At 43.4% G+C, this 18,687-nt stretch overlaps 1 protein-coding gene across 1 annotated transcript in view; it reads left to right on the plus strand.

The window, feature by feature from the left end:
- The window catches only part of CCDC91 (coiled-coil domain containing 91), a 325,679-nt gene that overhangs the window by 49,136 nt on the left and 257,856 nt on the right, over nt 1-18,687 (plus strand). The window contains exons 2-3 of the mRNA XM_065420717.1: nt 5,709-5,752; nt 6,635-6,713. Coding sequence (XP_065276789.1) covers nt 5,723-5,752; nt 6,635-6,713 — 109 coding nt within the window. The 5' untranslated portion in view covers nt 5,709-5,722. The remainder of the gene's footprint in view (nt 1-5,708; nt 5,753-6,634; nt 6,714-18,687) is intronic.

Genomic DNA, 18,687 nt, shown 5'->3' on the forward strand with positions numbered 1-18,687 from the left:
AGCATGTGCTAGTATGTCTCTGACAAAAAGTGGGTTGTAAAATATGTCTTACTGCAGAAAACTTACAGTAACTGCTTTTAAATCCCAGTCAGCTAATAGACCAGGGCTTGAAAAAGATGTAGTGAGCATCTACTAGCCAGAGGTAAGATTAAAAAATGGATGAGGAGACCCCTAAAACAAGATTGGGGCAACACCAGATCAGAAGTTCAGTTCCCCTGACATTCTGAACTGCTGGAAAAGTACAGGATGCTGAGCTTTCTAGTAGGGATTTCACCCTGAACCTTGCTAGGATAGGGGTTCCATGTTCTAGCTAAAATGAGTCAGAAAAATCTGAATTTCCACCCCGTACTCCCAAACTGCTGGAAGGAAGAAGGCACTTTCTCTCTTTCCTTTCCCTTTTATGGTCTCCAGGTGTTTGCAATGGGAAAGGGACTCCATTACTCTGTGCCTCCTCCACCCTTCTTCTTCTTTTTTTTTTTTGGGGTATCTTTTTTTCTCTTTGAATAGCTAGCTTATAGTTACTCTTTGTTGAGGCAGAGGCAGGTCTTCAATGTAAAATTGACAGACTATCGTCACTGTCAGTATGCTCACAAAGTTCTGAATAGCTTTGTTAAAGGTGACCAGACTCTTACTAATTTCATGTTGTTTGGCAAAGCTATAAGCATCTACAAAAACACTAAACTGTCTGAAGACACAGGAAGGCAGCACTGCCTTGGTTTACAGTTGGTGTACACTGGAAGGCTATATTCTCAATTATAAGAGATAGAAACTTATTTTTTTATAATGAAAGCCTTAGAAATTGATGGCTTTGAGCCCCACAATCTGGGAAATTCTTCCTGCTTGACACTGAGATATTGGGGGTGTGGACTTCTCTAAACAATAACTTATTACAGGGCTTGAGAACAATCATATTTTGTAATTGGCTTGGACTAGGTGATATAAGAGATCTTTTCCATCCATAATTTCTATATTTTTATGAATCTATAATTTGAGGTCAACTACTTATCCAATTCTGTTACAATTATTTATTATCGAGTAACAGACATGTTGTATAGTCCATATGTAGTTAGGGTGAGACAAGTCTCCTAGTTACTCTTTGAAGACTAAGCAGTTAATTACTACTTCTGTCTAAGGAGCCACAAATAATGTTCTTGTTGTAAGGAGAGAAGAGCTTTTTGAGCCCTTTAGAATACATGTTTAATAAAAAACAAAACCAAAGCTGGAGAATATTGCTGGTTCAATGTAAAGGATGAGATTAATGATAGTATATATGTATGCTGCACAAGGTCTTCCATCTTATCAAAATATAAATCTTTTGGGAGTTTTAAATCATTTTATATTGGGTCACTTTTTTCATGTTAAGTAATTGTGGAAAGATGTATTCAAACCTTTTAAAAACTAAATGTATGTAGACTTGTTTAGGTTTGAAAGTATTTTTCACTGTCAGCAGGCTTGATTTCAATTCTTGAAAGGTGGGTGCCTAGTTAAGCTTTGATTATCTTCAGCGATGGTGCTTGTACATCTTCTCATGATAGTTTGCTATATTGCCTATTGTTCTAAAATTCTTCCTAATATTAAACATGCTTTTTTCGTACAGGAGTTTATGCCGATTACTGCTTGTTCTGTCCTTTATGATGAATGAAAATCCTTTTACATATTTTAGTCAGTTATCATGTTTCTTCTTAGGTTTTTTTTTCTTTAGAGAAATGGGCATGTCCAGTTTAAACTTTAGTTTCTCTTCCAAACCTGTTTTAGTTCCTTTTTCCATCTCTGAACTTGTTCCAATTTGTCTGCCTTGTTTAAAATCCTGTGCTCAAAACCGAGTGAGTGCAGTTCTCCAACTGAGATCTAACCAATGCTGAATAGAGTGGAATAAAAATTCCCTTTCTGGTTTTGGTGAATAAACTGCTTAATTCAGATTCTCAAACTGTAGTCCATGGACTGCCAGTGGTCCATGAAGGACTTTTTGTTCATCTTTGGAACCACAGGCCACATGGTGCTGGAGTTCCTTATTTCTAGTTGATATATCACATTAGACTGATAAACTACATTGCATGCTTTTCTGTTACTTTTCCACATAAGCAATTGCTGTAGATGGCACAATGATGCTATGGGGTTGTGAATGTGTAGGCATGGTGGACTGTATAATTGCGAATGAGAGAGGAGGGTTGTCCACAAGGTTTTTAACAAGATGCGGTCTACACTATGGCTACATCTACACTTGGAGCTGGAGGTGTGATTCCCAGCTTGAGTAGACATGCTTGCACTAGCTGTCATTGCGCTAGCATACTAAAAATAGTAGTGTAGCTGCCAAGTACAAACCTGCCCGCACCCCATGGGTGTGTACTTAGGGCAGCTACTGTGTGCCACCACCTGTGTTATGATGGCTGCTGCCTGTGCTATCATGACTACACCGCTGTTTTTAGTGTGTAGCTTGATCAGAGCTAGAGCAAATATGTCTGTCATGCCCAGGTCATGGGCGAGCAGACCTAGTAGTTGGAGTCAGAGTCCACAGTCATGAGACAGAGTTGTGTCGACTGGGCCAGGATACCGGGCGGGAGCTCAGAGGCAGGAGACAAACTGGAATTTGGGAACTGCAAATCAGATACCAGGAGTCAAACCAGGATGACATGACTGGAAATCAAGCCAGGGAAGCAGGAGCCAGGTAGTGGGTTGCATGAGCAGGAAGCACAAGGCATCCAGTTGAGAGCAAGGTGGAGTCCAGTTGTTTGGACAGCTTCCTGTTCCTGCTGCTGGCTTAAGTAGGACCAGTGGGACTGTGCCAGTTGGACCATATGGTGCAGCCTCACACTGGAGCTGGGCTTTTTGGGTCTCAGGTAAGCCATTGTCAGCTGCCTGCTAGATGTAGGGTGGTTGTGTGGCTGTTCCCATGAACCTTGCAGGCTCAGGTTTGAGATCTGCGAGTCATGACAGTGTCTGTTTCAGCTGGGAATCACACTCTCAGCTTCAAGTATTAATAGCCTAAGAAAGCATGAGAATCCTCACTATCCTTTGTAGAAATCACTAAATTATTCGTATGCTTCTGTTAGGTGTATATGCAAGAGTCTATGTATCAAATAGGTAAACTAAAAAAAGTACAGTGGTTATTTCAATAAGGCTTACAACAAATGCTATCAAGTGACTAAAGAGTGAGTTTAAAAGTATATGAAAGCAAAATAATTTATTTTATGGAGTAAATAGGTTAATTTAGGTACTACACTTAATTAAGCTGAAAATAATTTGATAATTGCTAGGTTTATTTTGTGTGTATGTATAAAGTTATAGTTGTTTAATTATCGGTATCTTTATTGCTCTTTAATGTAACTTTATTTTATTATTAAAAAAATTACATTAACATATTGACTTCCATTTTCTTTCAAATGTTCTTTATGGGTCTGTTCCAAAGCCTATAGTCAGTCGAAAGACTTACATTAACTTTAATGACCATTGAATCAGGCCCTAAAGTATTAACTTAGTTTGAACTTCTTTTCAAACTATCATAAGTTTCTGAAATATTTTTGAATGCTTTATGTAGCTGGATAGCCGTCCTTTATTTTTGGATACATGGTAATGATGTGCAATGATGATAGTGTTTCGTCACATGACTTATTTTGATTCCCTTTCCTTCAGTAATGCGTTCCTGTCTACATATTTTCTATATATATCGTTTCACATCACATTTCTGTGACAAGAAAACAACTCTTTATCACAATTTTCTTAAAAATGCTGTTTTATTTTTTATTTTTGGTGTAGTGTGTTTAAGCTATTAATGTTAATTGAGTGTGCAGGCATGAATGAAGGATTAGTGTTTGGTCACTTAAGGCTGGATTCATAGACCTGGCATCTGTGCTGCGAAAAATATCCATCTGGCATCTTGGCTGCAAAAAGCTGTGCGAACCTTGAGAATTTGATTTGTCTTTTTCAGGCTTATGTGGAAATTGGGCAACATTTTTTATTTAATTGAATTCATTTCTTATTAGGCATAACAATGCTCATTCAATTTAACGTTATCAGTAATAATTAATTAATAGCAAATTTGGTAAGCCCTGGAAGAGAGAGTTTTCTGTGTCGCTAATGATTTTCAGCAGCAGATCGACACTTGTGTCTGCCTCTAACTTTGGAGAAATTGCTCTTTTATAATGTTCTAATTCATTGGGATTTCTTGCAAACCACCTGCATCTTTTTATTTCTGTCCATATGTTACTGAAATCTTTGCAGCCAGCCATTTAGTTTAACTGGAAAATAATACATTTTATAAATTTCTTACCTTTTTGTTACATTTATTGAGATTTGTTGGTTCATCCTTACCCTTAGTCAAATATCAGGAGGAACTTTGGGGATATATTACTGGTTTAGCTGTATTCTTTCAGGAGCAACCATACATAGCTTGATTTACCTTCATTAGCTGAGTAACTTACTCCACGTGTTTCAAAAGAAACAAGACAGTTTTAGCTAAAAATATATCAAAATGCCACAGAAATCATGGCTGCAACTCAAAAATGCTGATCAGTTTTGAAAATCTAAATCAACGCCTGCCATGAAACCTAGGGAAGAACCTTTGTGGTGACAGAGAGACTTCCAGAAATTCACCACAGTCCTGTTCTGAGTTGAAGTTTGTGCTGATGTTGCCAGACAGCTAAGAGATGTGAAAAGCAGGAAATATTATTGAATTGAGCCACAGTGCCAATTTGGAAAAGAAACTTAAAATGTAAAAATATTTTTTCCATTCCTGGCAGATGAACATAACTTCAGAATATATAGCAGATGAAGAAATACAGAAAATTTTAATTCTGCTAGAAAGTGCTACTGGAAAGTAAAACAAACAAAATCTTAGCTTTTTTTTTTAATGAAAAAGTTGAACAGATCCTAGTTTTACTAGTAACAAGGAACCATTTTATTTTATTTAGATCAGAAATAATATGGTGTTCTATTATAAATCCAACCACTCAAATGTCAAATGAAGATATGATATAGAAACATTTGTTACTATAGGTGATCTCAAGTCATTTAGTGATGGCGTGATGTCCAAGAGACTAGGTAATTCGGCAGCCTTTAACACCATTGATTATGGGGTGCGGTGCGCTTCGCTGCTGTGTCTATTGGTAGACAGAATCACCTTTAAAATGGCTACTTTTAGTGAAGAGATCTTGAACAATATTGCTCTTCCTCACCAGGGGAGCTCCACTGTTGAGTCCCACATGACTTAATCTTGTAATTCTTCTTAATCAACATATAGGAAGCTCTAGAGAGATTTTGAAGCACTGTTGGCTACAGTGTGGTGGGGGAGTAGTAAGTCTCCAGTTCATCTGAATTGGATAGACCTGTTTCCTGTCTTTCTCAAATATCTTGTGGAGATAAGGACTATTATGAAAGCACAGTAGGCTTATGCTCACTCTGGATGAAAAGTCAGTGATAATAGCTGGGACTGAGAAGATAATTTGGATGAACTAGCAAAAGACTGTAATTTCTCTTGATTGAGTGAGTCTGCTTGTCTGATATCACTCATTGCTTTCAGATTCAGAGTCTGCTGTGGTTATCTATGCCTTTGTCTCCTTGAGTCTTGGCCACTGTAATGTGTTCTACTTGAGGCTATCTTTGAAGGCTGCTTGAAGCTTTTGCTGTACAGAATACATCTTCCCACCTTTGGGATACAGCAGACTGCAAAGAGCTTAGATTTTTGATCAATATTATTTTATACTGTCTTGTAGGTGCCAACAGGAAAATGGATGACGACGAATTTGGAGGCTTTGAGGTATGTCATGTTCCTGACCTTGAAAAATGGTTAGCTGTAGAAACTTTTGAAATTACATCATTTGGAGGGGCATGCTTTATTTTTTGATTAGTAATTGTACAGATGTTAACATGAAAATTGTGCCTAGTTGTCAACGTTAAAGCAAAATTTACTAACCAATACATTTAATAATCAAGCGAAATAATTTATTTTTCTCTCTAGATAGAACATAAATTAGGGATGGTCAGCATCTTTGGAAATCATGCCACTTAACTAAGTGTCTGTGTATTTAGATACCTAACATTCGGCATAAAATTGTAAAAACTTTGGCTTAGGTTTTAATATTTAGCCGGTGTTTTAATATTAGGTTTTAATATTTAGCCGGTGCCGGGCAGGTGTTCTTTTGTTTTGTTTTGGTCAAGTAATAAGTATAACACACTCCTCTGCACATTGCGTAAAAGTTGTTTTGTATTCAGTTTAACAATTGTGAAGTTAAATCAAAGATGTTACAGTGTGTTTGCATAGTTGTGCTTGTGATCATATCTGTATTTCATATCCAGTTTATTGAGGGCTTTTTCCTAAGTATACCTGTGCATTTTAGCCCCAACGAAGCAGCCAATCCTAAGCAAGTGCTTAACTACTTTGCTGACTAGTGATGCACTTAAATGATTTCTGTAGTGTTTTTTGTGTGTGTGGTGCATACTCATTACAGTTGGACAAATACAGTTAAAAAAAAAAGTTATTCCACTTGCGCTAGTGCAGTGCAGTATAGGTCAGTGTTAAAGGAATATATTTGAAATGCTTGATAAGTTGTGATGAATGTGATCATTAGAAAATGCCTCCTGGAAAATCTGTGCAAAAGTTTTTAGAAGTCTAACAAAACAGTATTTTCCATATTTCTAGGCAGCAGTGACCTTTGAAGGTGAAGATGGTGAAACACAAACTATTTCTCCTGCTATTCCTTGGGCAGCATTTCCTGCAGGTACTGTTAATTAACAATTATAATCAATCACAGTTCTTCTCTTCAGCATGTGGGACTGTCACTTCTCCTTCCTACCTATGCAACAGCTCTCTGGCACCTCCCAGATATTCCCAGTAAAGTTGTGGTTGCTTTCTTGTAGCAGCATGAGACTCGCTTTCAGAATGTTCTTGTATTGAGGAACTGTTTTGGGATGCTCCAAAATTTTCTTGAGAAATGGATGATTTTTAACTGTTCAAAAGACGAGTGGAATTTCATGAGACAGAGAAAAGGCTCTTCCCTTGTCTGAGTGTGTTCTTCTTGATGAATATCAAAGGTCTGTTTCAAACAATAGAAAGGTGCTGAGAAATTCCCAAAGAAAAGATTACAAAAAATCAGTTAAACAGTTTTTCTTGTGGCTATTTTTGCATCCCTTCATTTGTAAAGCTAGAGTTCTTTTCTAACGTAAGTCCTATTCTGCAGAGTTGTAAGGTACAGAAAAAAAAAATTGGAAACTTTAAAGTGACATTTATACAAAAAGTATTTTAGGAAATTTTTAAAAGTCTGATAGCTAATGATATTCTAGGGCCAGAAGCAATTGCCACCTGTCTCTTCAGAAAGCCTAAGTATCTTTCCTTTACAATGGTGCTATCTAGTTTTGTAGAGTTACAAGTTATAGACCTTAAACTTGACATGGATACAGTACTGAATATTGCTTGATCTAACCTCAGAACAGTATAATTTAGGGGGAAATGCCACATTTTCAGCTGAAAGAAGGAAACCTTTCTCTAGCAATGTGATTTTAAAAATGGTGGGAAGGGAAAGTGAATGTAGTTGTTCAGAGAAGTTCATGTCAGCATTTCCTGTAGGGATGGATTAGCTAGAGATTGCAGGAGACATGGGCAAAAGTACATAAGAAATGCAATGTATCACAGAGTATAACAATAATCAAAGAATCCTACGCTCGGATATCTAATTTTGATAAATTACAAAAATCCATACCAAAGTCTCAATGGATGGCTTAGATCCAGCCTACTCATTTACACAAGTATGAAACAGAATGTAAACTCAAAATTATGTGGTATAGAAGTGGTGCTAATGTGATTTAAGGAGGTTTATAATCTGTAAATGTTACCACCAACTTCCATATCTTCTAGCTCCATTGTAGGCTACCCTTACTTTTTAAAGCAACAACTAATATGCAGAACTGCGGATGTCTGTGGTTTGTGTCTCTTGGACAACCGTAAAATAATACTGTTGCCTGTACCAAAACACCCTCCTCTTCTCCCCCAGTTTACCAGCTTATGAGATTTGTACTGTTGTCTTGGTAAATGGTTGGGAATGAGTGGAGGAAGCAGGTCACATCTTGCAGCTTTGCTTCCCAGGCCAAAGATTCACAAAACAGAAAGGACAAAGGAGCCAGACCTATGGGTCTTTGCTGTTTTTATAGGACATATGAGAAGAATGAAGCTGTAGGATACAGTTTTCAAAAACGCATAGGTGATTTAGGTGCCCAAGTCCCACTGAAGGTGAATGGGACTTGGGTGCCTAATCATTTAGGTGGATTTGTAAATTTTACTTTTAGTTCTTTCTTCAGAGTTTTTTGAGTACATTAATTCTATATGTGTAACAGTGTGGACTGGATGAGATTTTTACCTTTTGGGGAGAAACTCTGACTGCACAAGAGATAAGCCGGGACCCCTATCATAACTACATCTTTGCCTCTTCTGTGTCTGGGACAGGAGATTCAGAAGGGTAGAGGGATAGGTTATAGGTATTTGTGTTGGAGGAGGAAATCTTGTGGTAGAGAAATCTAAAAACTCATTTGGTTTATGGTTGATCCTGTTTTGTTTTTTGGTCCCTTTAATATTAGTTCATGATCACTGTTTAATTTTTGTTATTTGTTAAAACTTTCCATTGACAAAGAGGATGTTATCTTCGTAGTTTGTCTCTCCAAATCTTTGGTCAAGACCTTTGTCAAGGCTGCTTCCCCACTCTGAACTTTAGGGTACAGATGTGGGGGCCTGCATGAAAACTTCTAAGCTTAACTACCAGCTTAGATCTGGTCCGCTGCCACCACTCCCAAAGTGCTAATTCCCTTCCCTGGGTAGCCTTGAGAGATTCTTCACTAATTCCCTGGTGAATACAGATCCAAACCCCTTGGATCTTAAAACAAGGAGAAATTAACCATCCCCCCTCCTTTCTCCCACCAACTCCTGGTGGATCAAGATCCAACCCCCTTGGATCTAAAAACAAGGAAAAATCAATCAGGTTCTTAAAAAGAAGGCTTTTAATTAAAGAAAAAGGTAAAAATCATCTCTGTAAAATCAGGATGGGAAATAACTTTACAGGGTAATCAAACTTAAAGAGCCCAGAGGGACCCCCCTCTAGCCTTAGGTTCAGAGTTACAGCAAACAGAGGTAAACACCCTAGTAAAAGGTACATTTACAAGTTGAGAAAACAAAGATAAAACTAACACGCCTTGCCTGGCTGTTTACTTACAAGTTTGAAATATGAGAGACTTGTTCAGAAAGATTTGGAGAGCCTGGATTGATGTCTGGTCCCTCTTAGTCCCAAGAGCGAACTCCCCCAAACAAAGAGCACAAACAAAAGCCTTCCCTCCACCAAGATTTGAAAGTATCATGTCCCCTTATTGGTCCTTTGGGTCAGGTGTCCGCCAGGTTACCTGAGTTTCTTAACTCTTTACAGGTAAAAGGATTTTGGAGTCTCTGGCCAGGAGGGATTTTATAGTATTGTACACAGGAGGGCTGTTACCCTTCCCTTTATAGTTATGACAACCTTGTGTTCTCACTTACCTCACATAGTTCCTCATGGGTACCGGATGTTGGCTGGGGCAGTGCATCAAGCAGTGTTCAAGTGATTGTCTACGCCAGCGATACTCAGACTGAGGCTTGGGAGCCACAAGTGGCTCTTTAATGTGTCTCCTGTAGCTCTTTGCAGCACATGATATTAAAACACTGTGTGATTTAATTAACCAGTCAGGATGCTTTTATACTGTGTTATTAACCAACTGTAGAATATTTGGTCAGTCATTGTATTGTGAGAATAATGTATTGTATAGTATACAGTAAATGAAACAATGCATTCACACTACTGTCACTCTTTCGGGTAATATTGATGGCTAAGTTGGCTCCTGAACCACTGAGGTCTGAGTATCACTAGTCTAAGCTCTCCACATTCCCATTTGGCATCATCATTCCTCAGCTTCTACTTCGTCATATTGTCACCAGTCTTTTGCCACCCCAGCTCTTGCTTGATTTAGAGTGTACCAATATTTTTGTCTGAAGGGTTATTGTTCTGAAGGAACTACTTTCTCCAGGATCATCAGCATTTCTTGCCATTTTGTTACTCTGTAGCTTTCCACAGTGGTATTTTTGGGTAAGGGATTTTAAGAGGAAAGGCTCTTTCTGGACTCAGGTGGTGGAATCTTTCTGGACTCAGGTGGTGTCTTGGATCATCCACCTGTTTTTTGTCTCTGTTTTACTGAAGGCATTCCGCTTCACTGATGGTGGTGCTATCCCTATGAGATAGCATAGCAACAGTGTGGGGGTCAGGTTCAGAGACCCTGTGTTGATCGTACAAGTTTGCTTGAGTTCAGTATCAATTTTGTGCGCTTCATTTGAACGTGACCATACTGGGGCATAATAGTCCTCAACTGAGTAACTCAATGTGAGACTAGTGCTTGGAGTGTTTTGGAGTTAGCTCCCATTTTGTATTGGCCAGATTCTATAGTATACAGTTCCTGGACTTCACTTTTTTCCACTGCTTGATGTGCTCTTTGTATGTCGGCATTCAATTTGTTACCCCAAGGAACACTGGATGTTCATAGTGCTCAAGAATTGTACCATTCCATGAAATCTGGAGATTTTGCTTGGCCAGATGAAGTTTCAGATGGAAGGTGTGCACTTATGTTTTGCTGGATTGACATTCAGGGACCTGTGATAGTATTCTCTAAATATGCTTAGGGAGTCTGTTAGAATGCACTTGATGTCCCTAGTTCTCTCCAGTTTGGTGGCAATGCAAAGGTCATTTGCAACAATGAATCTTCACATGGTGGGGAATTCTGATTGGTCATTTGTGTAGACATTATATCGCAAGGGTGCGGGCACTGAACTTTTAAGCAACCCATTTTGTTGAATTCTCTATCAAATTTTCTGGTGATAACCATTGATTCTCGAGCACCTACTGTAACACTATTTAATACTCGTGCACTCAGTGTTGGTGCACAATTCAATTTCTTGATGTTAGTACATTTCAGTTATTCTTAAAATTTAAAAAGTTTCTATAAGCTTAGAGGAAATGAATATTTTTATTTGAATATATATGACATGAATAAATACAGATCCTAGCGTGCAAATTTATTGTCATATATGACTGGGATAAATCATGCATGCAAATCGTGCATCAAAGTTGTGAAATAGACTACAAATGCAATAAAATAAGGTATTCAAAAGATTAACAAATGATGGGGGAGGGGGGCACTGAAGACGCTGCTCACCTGAGGCGCCATTTGGTCTAGGCCTGGCCTTGTCTAGGGATGTACCTTGGGGCAGTCTTCCACACTAGGGAGACACATACTCCATAGTGCTTGTATGTTGGAGTAATATTACAGGTGGATTCATTCATTTCCCCTTGCTCTTCTCTTGCTTCGGCAAGTGAATTAGCAGTGCCTTACACGCTGTACATAGTTAGTTTCCAGTAATTAGTATAGTTTAGTAGTTCTTTTATAAGTTTCAGTTACAGGGGGTTCCCCCTGTTGTCCCCCCCCCCATTTGTTGACAGTGCATGCCATGGCTTTAAGACTTGCCAGATTTGCGTGAAGCGCGTACCAAAATGTGACCCCCACATAGGGTGATCAGACAGCAAATGTGAAAAATTGAGACAGGGAGTGGGGGGTAATAGGAGCCTATATTTAAAAAAAAAACAAAAAAAGACCCCAAAATCAGGACTGTCCCGACTGTCTTCGTGGACATTGCAGCCTTTGGCACCGGTCCCAATCTCCGGCGCAGAGGGCCCATCTCGCTCACTGCACCCACCGGAGCATCTACTGCTCCCGTCCACCCCAGAGGCTTTCAACGTGGTGCAGGGCCTATTGAGGCTCACAGCGCCATTCTTGCCGCCGAGACAAGAGAGCGTCCCGAAACCACAGGTTCCGTCCCAGCACCCCATGCGGTCAAAGGGAAAGCTGGCAATGATGGCATGCCGATCCCCATAATTTTGGCACCCTTCTACTCCAGCACCGCCATCCAGGGAGCACAGTTGGTCCCCTGCTTCTCGACGCTCTACCTAGAGAGGAGCAGGGCCACCCTGGTCCTGCTACTCAGAGTCGGAGTCGGACTCATACCGCTCTGACTATAGCAGGAGCAGAAGATCCTCCTCACGGCACCATAGGTGGTCCCGACTGATGCAGTGGGCCCCTCAATGGCAAAATCCACTGCAGTAGCCCTTTTGGACTCTGTGGGCTTTCCATCAAGCCCAGGGTCCGAGTCAGGGGTCCCGCTCAGGTGCAGCATCAGTGGTGTCTGCGACCTTCGTTCCGCCACCGACTGCAGCACTGACATTGACTGCTTTGGCACCGGAGGCATTAGTGGCCCCGATTGCGGCTATGGCACATGACGGACCTTCGGTACCGATGACGGTACCGGCACTGACACCGCCTCAGTCATTGGCGTTGGCTGCGACGGTGCCTACGGGAACCCCGGAGCACATGCTGCACCAGGCGCCGGCACTGGTGTAGACCCCGATGATGGCACTGGGATCAGGCCAACTTACTGCAGTTCCCACAGGGTCAAGGGATCCCTCAGGTGGGGACGGTAGGGAGCAACCACTTCCCCTGGTGGTCTCCTTCTCACCAGATGAGGCCCTAGCAGGCACTTCAGTAGCCCCAGCTCTGGAAGACTCCAAGATATTGCAGCAGCTATTGCGCCGGGTCACCCAGGGTCTGGGCATTAAGCCGGAGGAAGTTGTGGATGATGCGGACCCTATGGTGGACATCCTGCCTCCCTCCGGCCCTGCTTGTTTTGCCTTACTGCTGATAAAGACCATCACAGACATGACCAAGACCCTTTGGCAAACCCTGGCCTCGCTGCCACCTACAGCCAAGCGCAATAAGTGCCGGTACTTCTTGCCATCCAAGGGCTATGAGCACCTCTATTTCCACCCTCAGCCTGATTCCCTGGTGGTGGACGCCGCTAACCAGCAAGAGGGGCAACAATTTCAAGGCCCTTTGCCCAAGAATAGGGACGCCAAAAAATTAGACCTTTTCGGGCAAAAGGTTTACTCCAACGGCGGGACTGCAACTCCAAATATCCAACCAGCAGGCCATCGTCAGCAGGTACTCCTAAAATGCCTGCTCGGTGATGGCTAAATTTATGGAGTTGCTCCCCTTGGAGTCGATCACGGTTGTCTTCAACATCCGAACCTCGAGTCGCTTCATCTCATGGCATGGAAGCTCCATGGTTGAATCCAATGGAGCTTTCCTGTTCAGACTAGGTTAGACAGGTCCTCCTTGGCAGCATAAAACCCTCTACGAAAACCACATACCTTGCCAAGTGGAAGAGCTATTCAATCTGGTTGGCGCAGTGCCAGTTGTCACTGACACTAGCATCAGTGCTGCTTATTCTGGACTACCTCCTGCATCTGAAGCAGCAGGGGCTTTTGTTATATTCGATAAGGGTGCACTTAGCCACCAGCTCGGCCTTTTACCTGGGTGAGGAGGGCCGCTCTGTGTTTGCTAACTCGATGGTCAGCCGGTTCTTAAAATGGCTCGACAGGCTATAACCTAACATCAGTCAGCCTGTCCTGGTCTGGGACTTAAACCTGGTCCTTTCTAGACTCATGGGACCACCTTTTGAGCTGTTGGCGACATGCTCCCTGCTCTGCCTCTCTTACAAGGTGGTGTTCCTGGTGGCAATAACCGCGGCCAGGAGAGTGTCTGAACGCAAGGCCCTAACCTCAGAGCCCCCTTATACCATGTTCTATAAGGACAAGGTGCAGCTCAGACGTCATCCTACTTTCCTCCCAAAGGTTGTATCACAGTTTCACATTAACCAGGACATCTTTCTCCTGGTGTTCTACCCTAAGCCGCATTCTAGTGGCAGGGAGCAGAGATTCCACTCACTAGATGTCCGCAGTGCGCTAGCTTTCTGTATTGAGAGAAAAAAGCCGTTCAGAAGTAGCCGTCAAGAAGGAACTGAAGGGGTGTAGGGTCGGCAGGGCTCTATAATGGGCGCTATGAAAGGCGCAACTCCAGGGGGTGCCCAGGCCGACCCTAGGGTTGCTACTAGGGGAAAAACCTTCCAGCTACTGTGCACGTGCGCATGCGCACACACTTGATTGGAATGGACGTGAAGAATGATAGTTACGAGAAGGTGAGTAACTGTTTTTTCTGTAGGTTCCTAGGGTTTCCTGAGTTGTAGCTTCTGTTGTTGCTTGCGCTGGTGTATGTTGCAATCTTGGGATTGGTGCCATGTCTCCCTTCTGAAGTTGCCTTTCATTTTCAGAGATGAGAGAGGCTAGGTCAGGGCTATACTCCTTGTTCCATTTTGCACTATGGAAGGTACGTTGGTCCTTGGTGGGGTCTGGGGAAGTTCATAGAGCAGGATCAGTTTCTTTTGCCATCTATTTCTCAACTTTTTTCCCCACTGTTTTCATTGTTGGGGTATCCCCATATGGTGGCCTGACTGTTGAAGTTGCCAGTGACCAGGCATGTTCTTTCTGGCAGTGTTTAGTCGGTTGGCCATGCAAGCTGCTCACCTGGTGGTTTGTAAAGAGACAACTGCTATCATGTTCAGCCATAAGTTCCATTGTACCATAGTGTTTCCCACTAGTCTTCTGTTGTATACAAGTATCACGCTGCCATAAACGTTGCTTTAGATGTTCGCAGCAATATGCATACCAGGGATGTTTCGTGCTGTTGTCTCTGTCTCTCTTACAGGCATGTGATGTCTACTTTCATGCCAGACAGAACATCAGCCTTCTCTTCAGAGAATTCCTCTACATTGGAACTGATCATTTTACGTGCCATCTTTGACTGAGGCCCTAGGAAGGGCTACTTATGTTGCATCTGTTGGGTCTGTCTTCTGTCCTGGTCTGTGTTGTCAACTTTGGATTCTCCCATGGTTTGTTGCAATGGGAGAATAACTGGTGATGACATGAAAATCTCCGACTCAGCCTCCACAGAGGATATTATTAAATAATAGAATTGGGCCTTATTTACACACAACTTGCACTTGTTTAATAGGTATGTGTATTTAAACTAATTTAGTTAACCAGTGCAAGTTTGTGTGTGAGTACTCTTAAAAATGTTTAAGAATGCTTTATTTAATTATGTAATCTGTTTATAATCAATTATGCTAAATAAATGACACTCTTAAACTGAAATAAGAAAAGCTACACACAAACTTGCATTAATTTAACTAAACTGTTTTAAAAATACACTTTTAGTTAAACCTGGTGCATCTTTGTGCGGATAAGATCTTAGATTTCAATTCATATCAGAAGGGGGAGGGTAGTTTGGTCGGTCTTTGTTTTTCCAATCTCTTCCACCTTTTTTTCCCCAATTTCGTCCTGGCCAAATTAAAAACAAACAAACAAATCCACCCACAGCAAATTGAGGGTTCCTCCTGGACCCTAAGAGTAGTTGCAGACTTTTTTTGTTTTTTGTATTTTATACATTGACAATATATGGGCAAAACTTTCAGTGATCTCTACAAGTTCCTGAAACTACAGGTCCGCTATTGTGACACAAAAAACAGATAATCCAATAGCCAACGGTGTCTTCAACAGTGACAGTAGCCTTTAGGATACTGGGACTGTTCCTCATTTGGGAGTGTCAGGAAGGTCTGAGTAACTTGACAATAGAAAACGTCAGGAATTCTGATTCTGTATTTCTTATGCAAAACTCTCATGGGTGTGTTGACTGAATAACGATTAAACTCATATTAAAACACTGTATGTACTGTTACACTTAACGTTAATGATAAAACTTTTCTTAAATCTGAGCACAGCACCCCACTGCAGCCACAGGGTTTCTCTGGCTATTTCACGGAAAACATATTATACTGTTTTTAGTAGTTTTTCTTTGAAAAAGTTCTTTAAGTCTCTGAGCATGTTACACGTCTTTTTTGTCAAAGGTGGAAGCTGAAATGTACTGTGGAGTTACCCTTTATTTGTATTTATGTGTTTGGCTGGTGACTGTTTGGATCCTTATTACTCTATATAAAATAGATCACAGGTAAAGATAAATAATCAGTATTACATTAGATTAAGGACACATTATGGTTTGGTGGTTATTTGGTTGTTGGGAGTGAGTTGGGTTTCCAGTGTAAGCCAAAATAATGCATCTTTTTCTATGTTTTTAAGAAAATGTAATCCTTATGTGAGAAACTAAAAATTTCCACCAATTATTATAGTATTTTACTGAATAAATCACATAAACTAATTATAGCTATAAAATCCCACGTAATGTTGGCATAGTTTTTGTGCCTATACAAAAGTTGCCCTCCTTAAACTTGCTTCCAACGTTGTGTTTACTTGTGTTACTCTATTGGCTTCCACTCAGTATATATTATAATTTGCTTTAGTTAAGTGTCATTGAAACCAAAATAAAATAATTAGGAAAACATATTTGACATGTTGTCTGGAATGGCTCCCAACCGAGCGTGCCAACCTCAGAGCAGACTGTCAAAAGCAGGGCAGACACCCCAAACTGGTGGTATGGTCTATAATTAGATTTCAACAACTCAGTAACAAATGTGAACTCCTGGATTGCTGTAACAGTCTTATCCTGGAGTCACAGACAGTCCTCTTGGGCACTCCTCTATCTTGCCACTCAGGCAAGCTGAACTTAGGATATCGTGTCATAAAGGGGGCTGCGTGCTCCCCCCACCCTCAGTTCCTTCTTGAAGGTAGTCGGAACTTGCTCCAGCCTTGGCTGCAGTGTTTATAGCCTTAGTGGCATCTAGTTCACTGAACATTTCCTTTGCTGAACTTTTCTTTCGTCAGTGCCTGGCTCGGGGCATGCCCCGTGGCCCAGGCTTCAAGTCACGCGACTCTTGTCGCAACTCCATGCCCAGAAGCGATCCACACTCAGTGTCTTCGCTGTCTGGGCGAGGCTCACATTAGTGAGCGCTGTAAGATTTGCCGCTCCTTCAAGCCTCGGACGAAGCGTGAGCGTGAGATCTGACTCCGTGCTTTGCTAATGGAGTCGCATTGGCCCCGGCACCGGCGCGTCGACCCGACTCCGCGCCCGGCACCACGTCGTCGGTGCGCAGCGAGGCACCATCGTCATCTTGGCACCGCTCCCCCAGTAAGAATCAAGGGAAGACTCAGCGGCGCCAAGAGAAGGAGAAGGGTGAGGCCAGACCCGAGTTGGGCAGCCCATGATCCCTGTCGGGACAGAGACCTCCGACTCGAGCTGAGCGGAGTAGTCCGGTCCCGTCCGTGCGAGCCTCGCCTGAAGTACTCATGCCTTCGACGCCAGAGGCAGCTCAGGCCGTGCGTGACATCCTAGCCCTTCTGGTGCCGGGAGCGCCACCTCAGTCCGGCCCCCGGTCCCGTGGAAAGCCGCCTTTGGGCGCCCATCAGCCCTCCCTGGAGGTATCGGAGGTTGAGGTACCTTCCCGGGTCGAGGTGCCGAGCAGAGGCCCGCGACGCACTTCGACTCCGCGTGCCGGCTCTTCTGTGAGCGAGTCCCACTCCTCCGGTCTTGGGCGCCGTAGAGGAGGTGACAAGAGGCGACGCCGTTCCTCCTCGAGTCAGTCTGACAGGAACAGTTCCCGATGCCGTCGGCACCGGCGCTCGTACTCTAGCGCCTGCCGTCAGAGACGCCGTGCTCGGAATGCGTCCCGAGAGTTCTCGGCACCGAGGCGCCGTGGCCACAGGTGCCGCGGGGAGTACAGAGACAGCTCCTCGGACATCTACCTGTCCACGTCATCCAGGTCCAAGTCTCGTGGCAGGAGCCGTCACGATAGAGACCGCTCCAGTCATTCCCATGGCACCGTGCGCTCCTCGAGGACTTCGGCGTCGGCGTGCAGCCGTCTCTCCCCGGGTCGCACCGCACCACGCCGCAGCAGCAACCAGTGCTGCCGGCGCTCCATGCATCTCAGTGCCAGGCTGTTCCTGGCAAGGACAATGGTGCCAGTTGGCACCGTGGCCTCAGGCACCTGCACAGCCGGGACCTCGCTCCGTGGCGGGAGCCTCTCAGGGCCACCCTGCGTCGCCTCCTCAGCACCGGGATCGGGCTGCGGGCGCCGAACCTCCGGCACCGACCCTGGGACAGGACCCGGACGTCGAGCCTACGATGCCGTCGGTTCCTGAAGGCACCGCACCATCTACCTCCTCGGCACCAGGCGATTCAGTCGCGGTACCACCTCCGGCCTCTCAGGAGGACTTTAAGGCGCACCAGGAGCTGCTTAGGAGGGTGGCAGCAAATCTCGAGCTCCAGGCCGAGGAGATGGAGGAGCCCTCTGACACATGGTTTAATGTCCTCGGCACCGGGGCGTGTGGCCCTCCCGTTCCATCAGGGAGTGGCCAACATCACCACCGGCCTGTGGCAGACCCTGGCCTCCCTTGGCCCCATTTCCAAGAAGGCCGAAAGGAAGTATTTTGTTCCCACAAGCGGTCACGAGTACCTATACACCCACCCAGCTCCAAACTCTTTGGTGGTAGAGTCAGTTCACCACCATGAGCGGAACAGCCAGCCTGCGCCCACACCAAAGGACAAGGACGCTCGGAGACTTAATTCCTTTGAACTTACAGCTCAGAGTGGCCAACCACCAGGCACTGCTGAGCCGTTATGATTTTAATCTCTGGGGTTCCCTCCCCAAGTTCGAACCCCTCCTTCAAGACAAGGACAAGAAGGAGTTCCGGGCTTTGGTCGACGAGGGTGCGGCTGCGGCCAAAGCAGCTCTCCAGGTGGCTTCGGATGCAGCGGACACAGCCGCTCGTTCGATGGCTTCGGCAGTCTCCATGCGAA

Source organism: Emys orbicularis, chromosome 1 (assembly GCF_028017835.1).
Source record: "Emys orbicularis isolate rEmyOrb1 chromosome 1, rEmyOrb1.hap1, whole genome shotgun sequence".
Classification (NCBI taxonomy): domain Eukaryota; kingdom Metazoa; phylum Chordata; order Testudines; family Emydidae; genus Emys; species Emys orbicularis.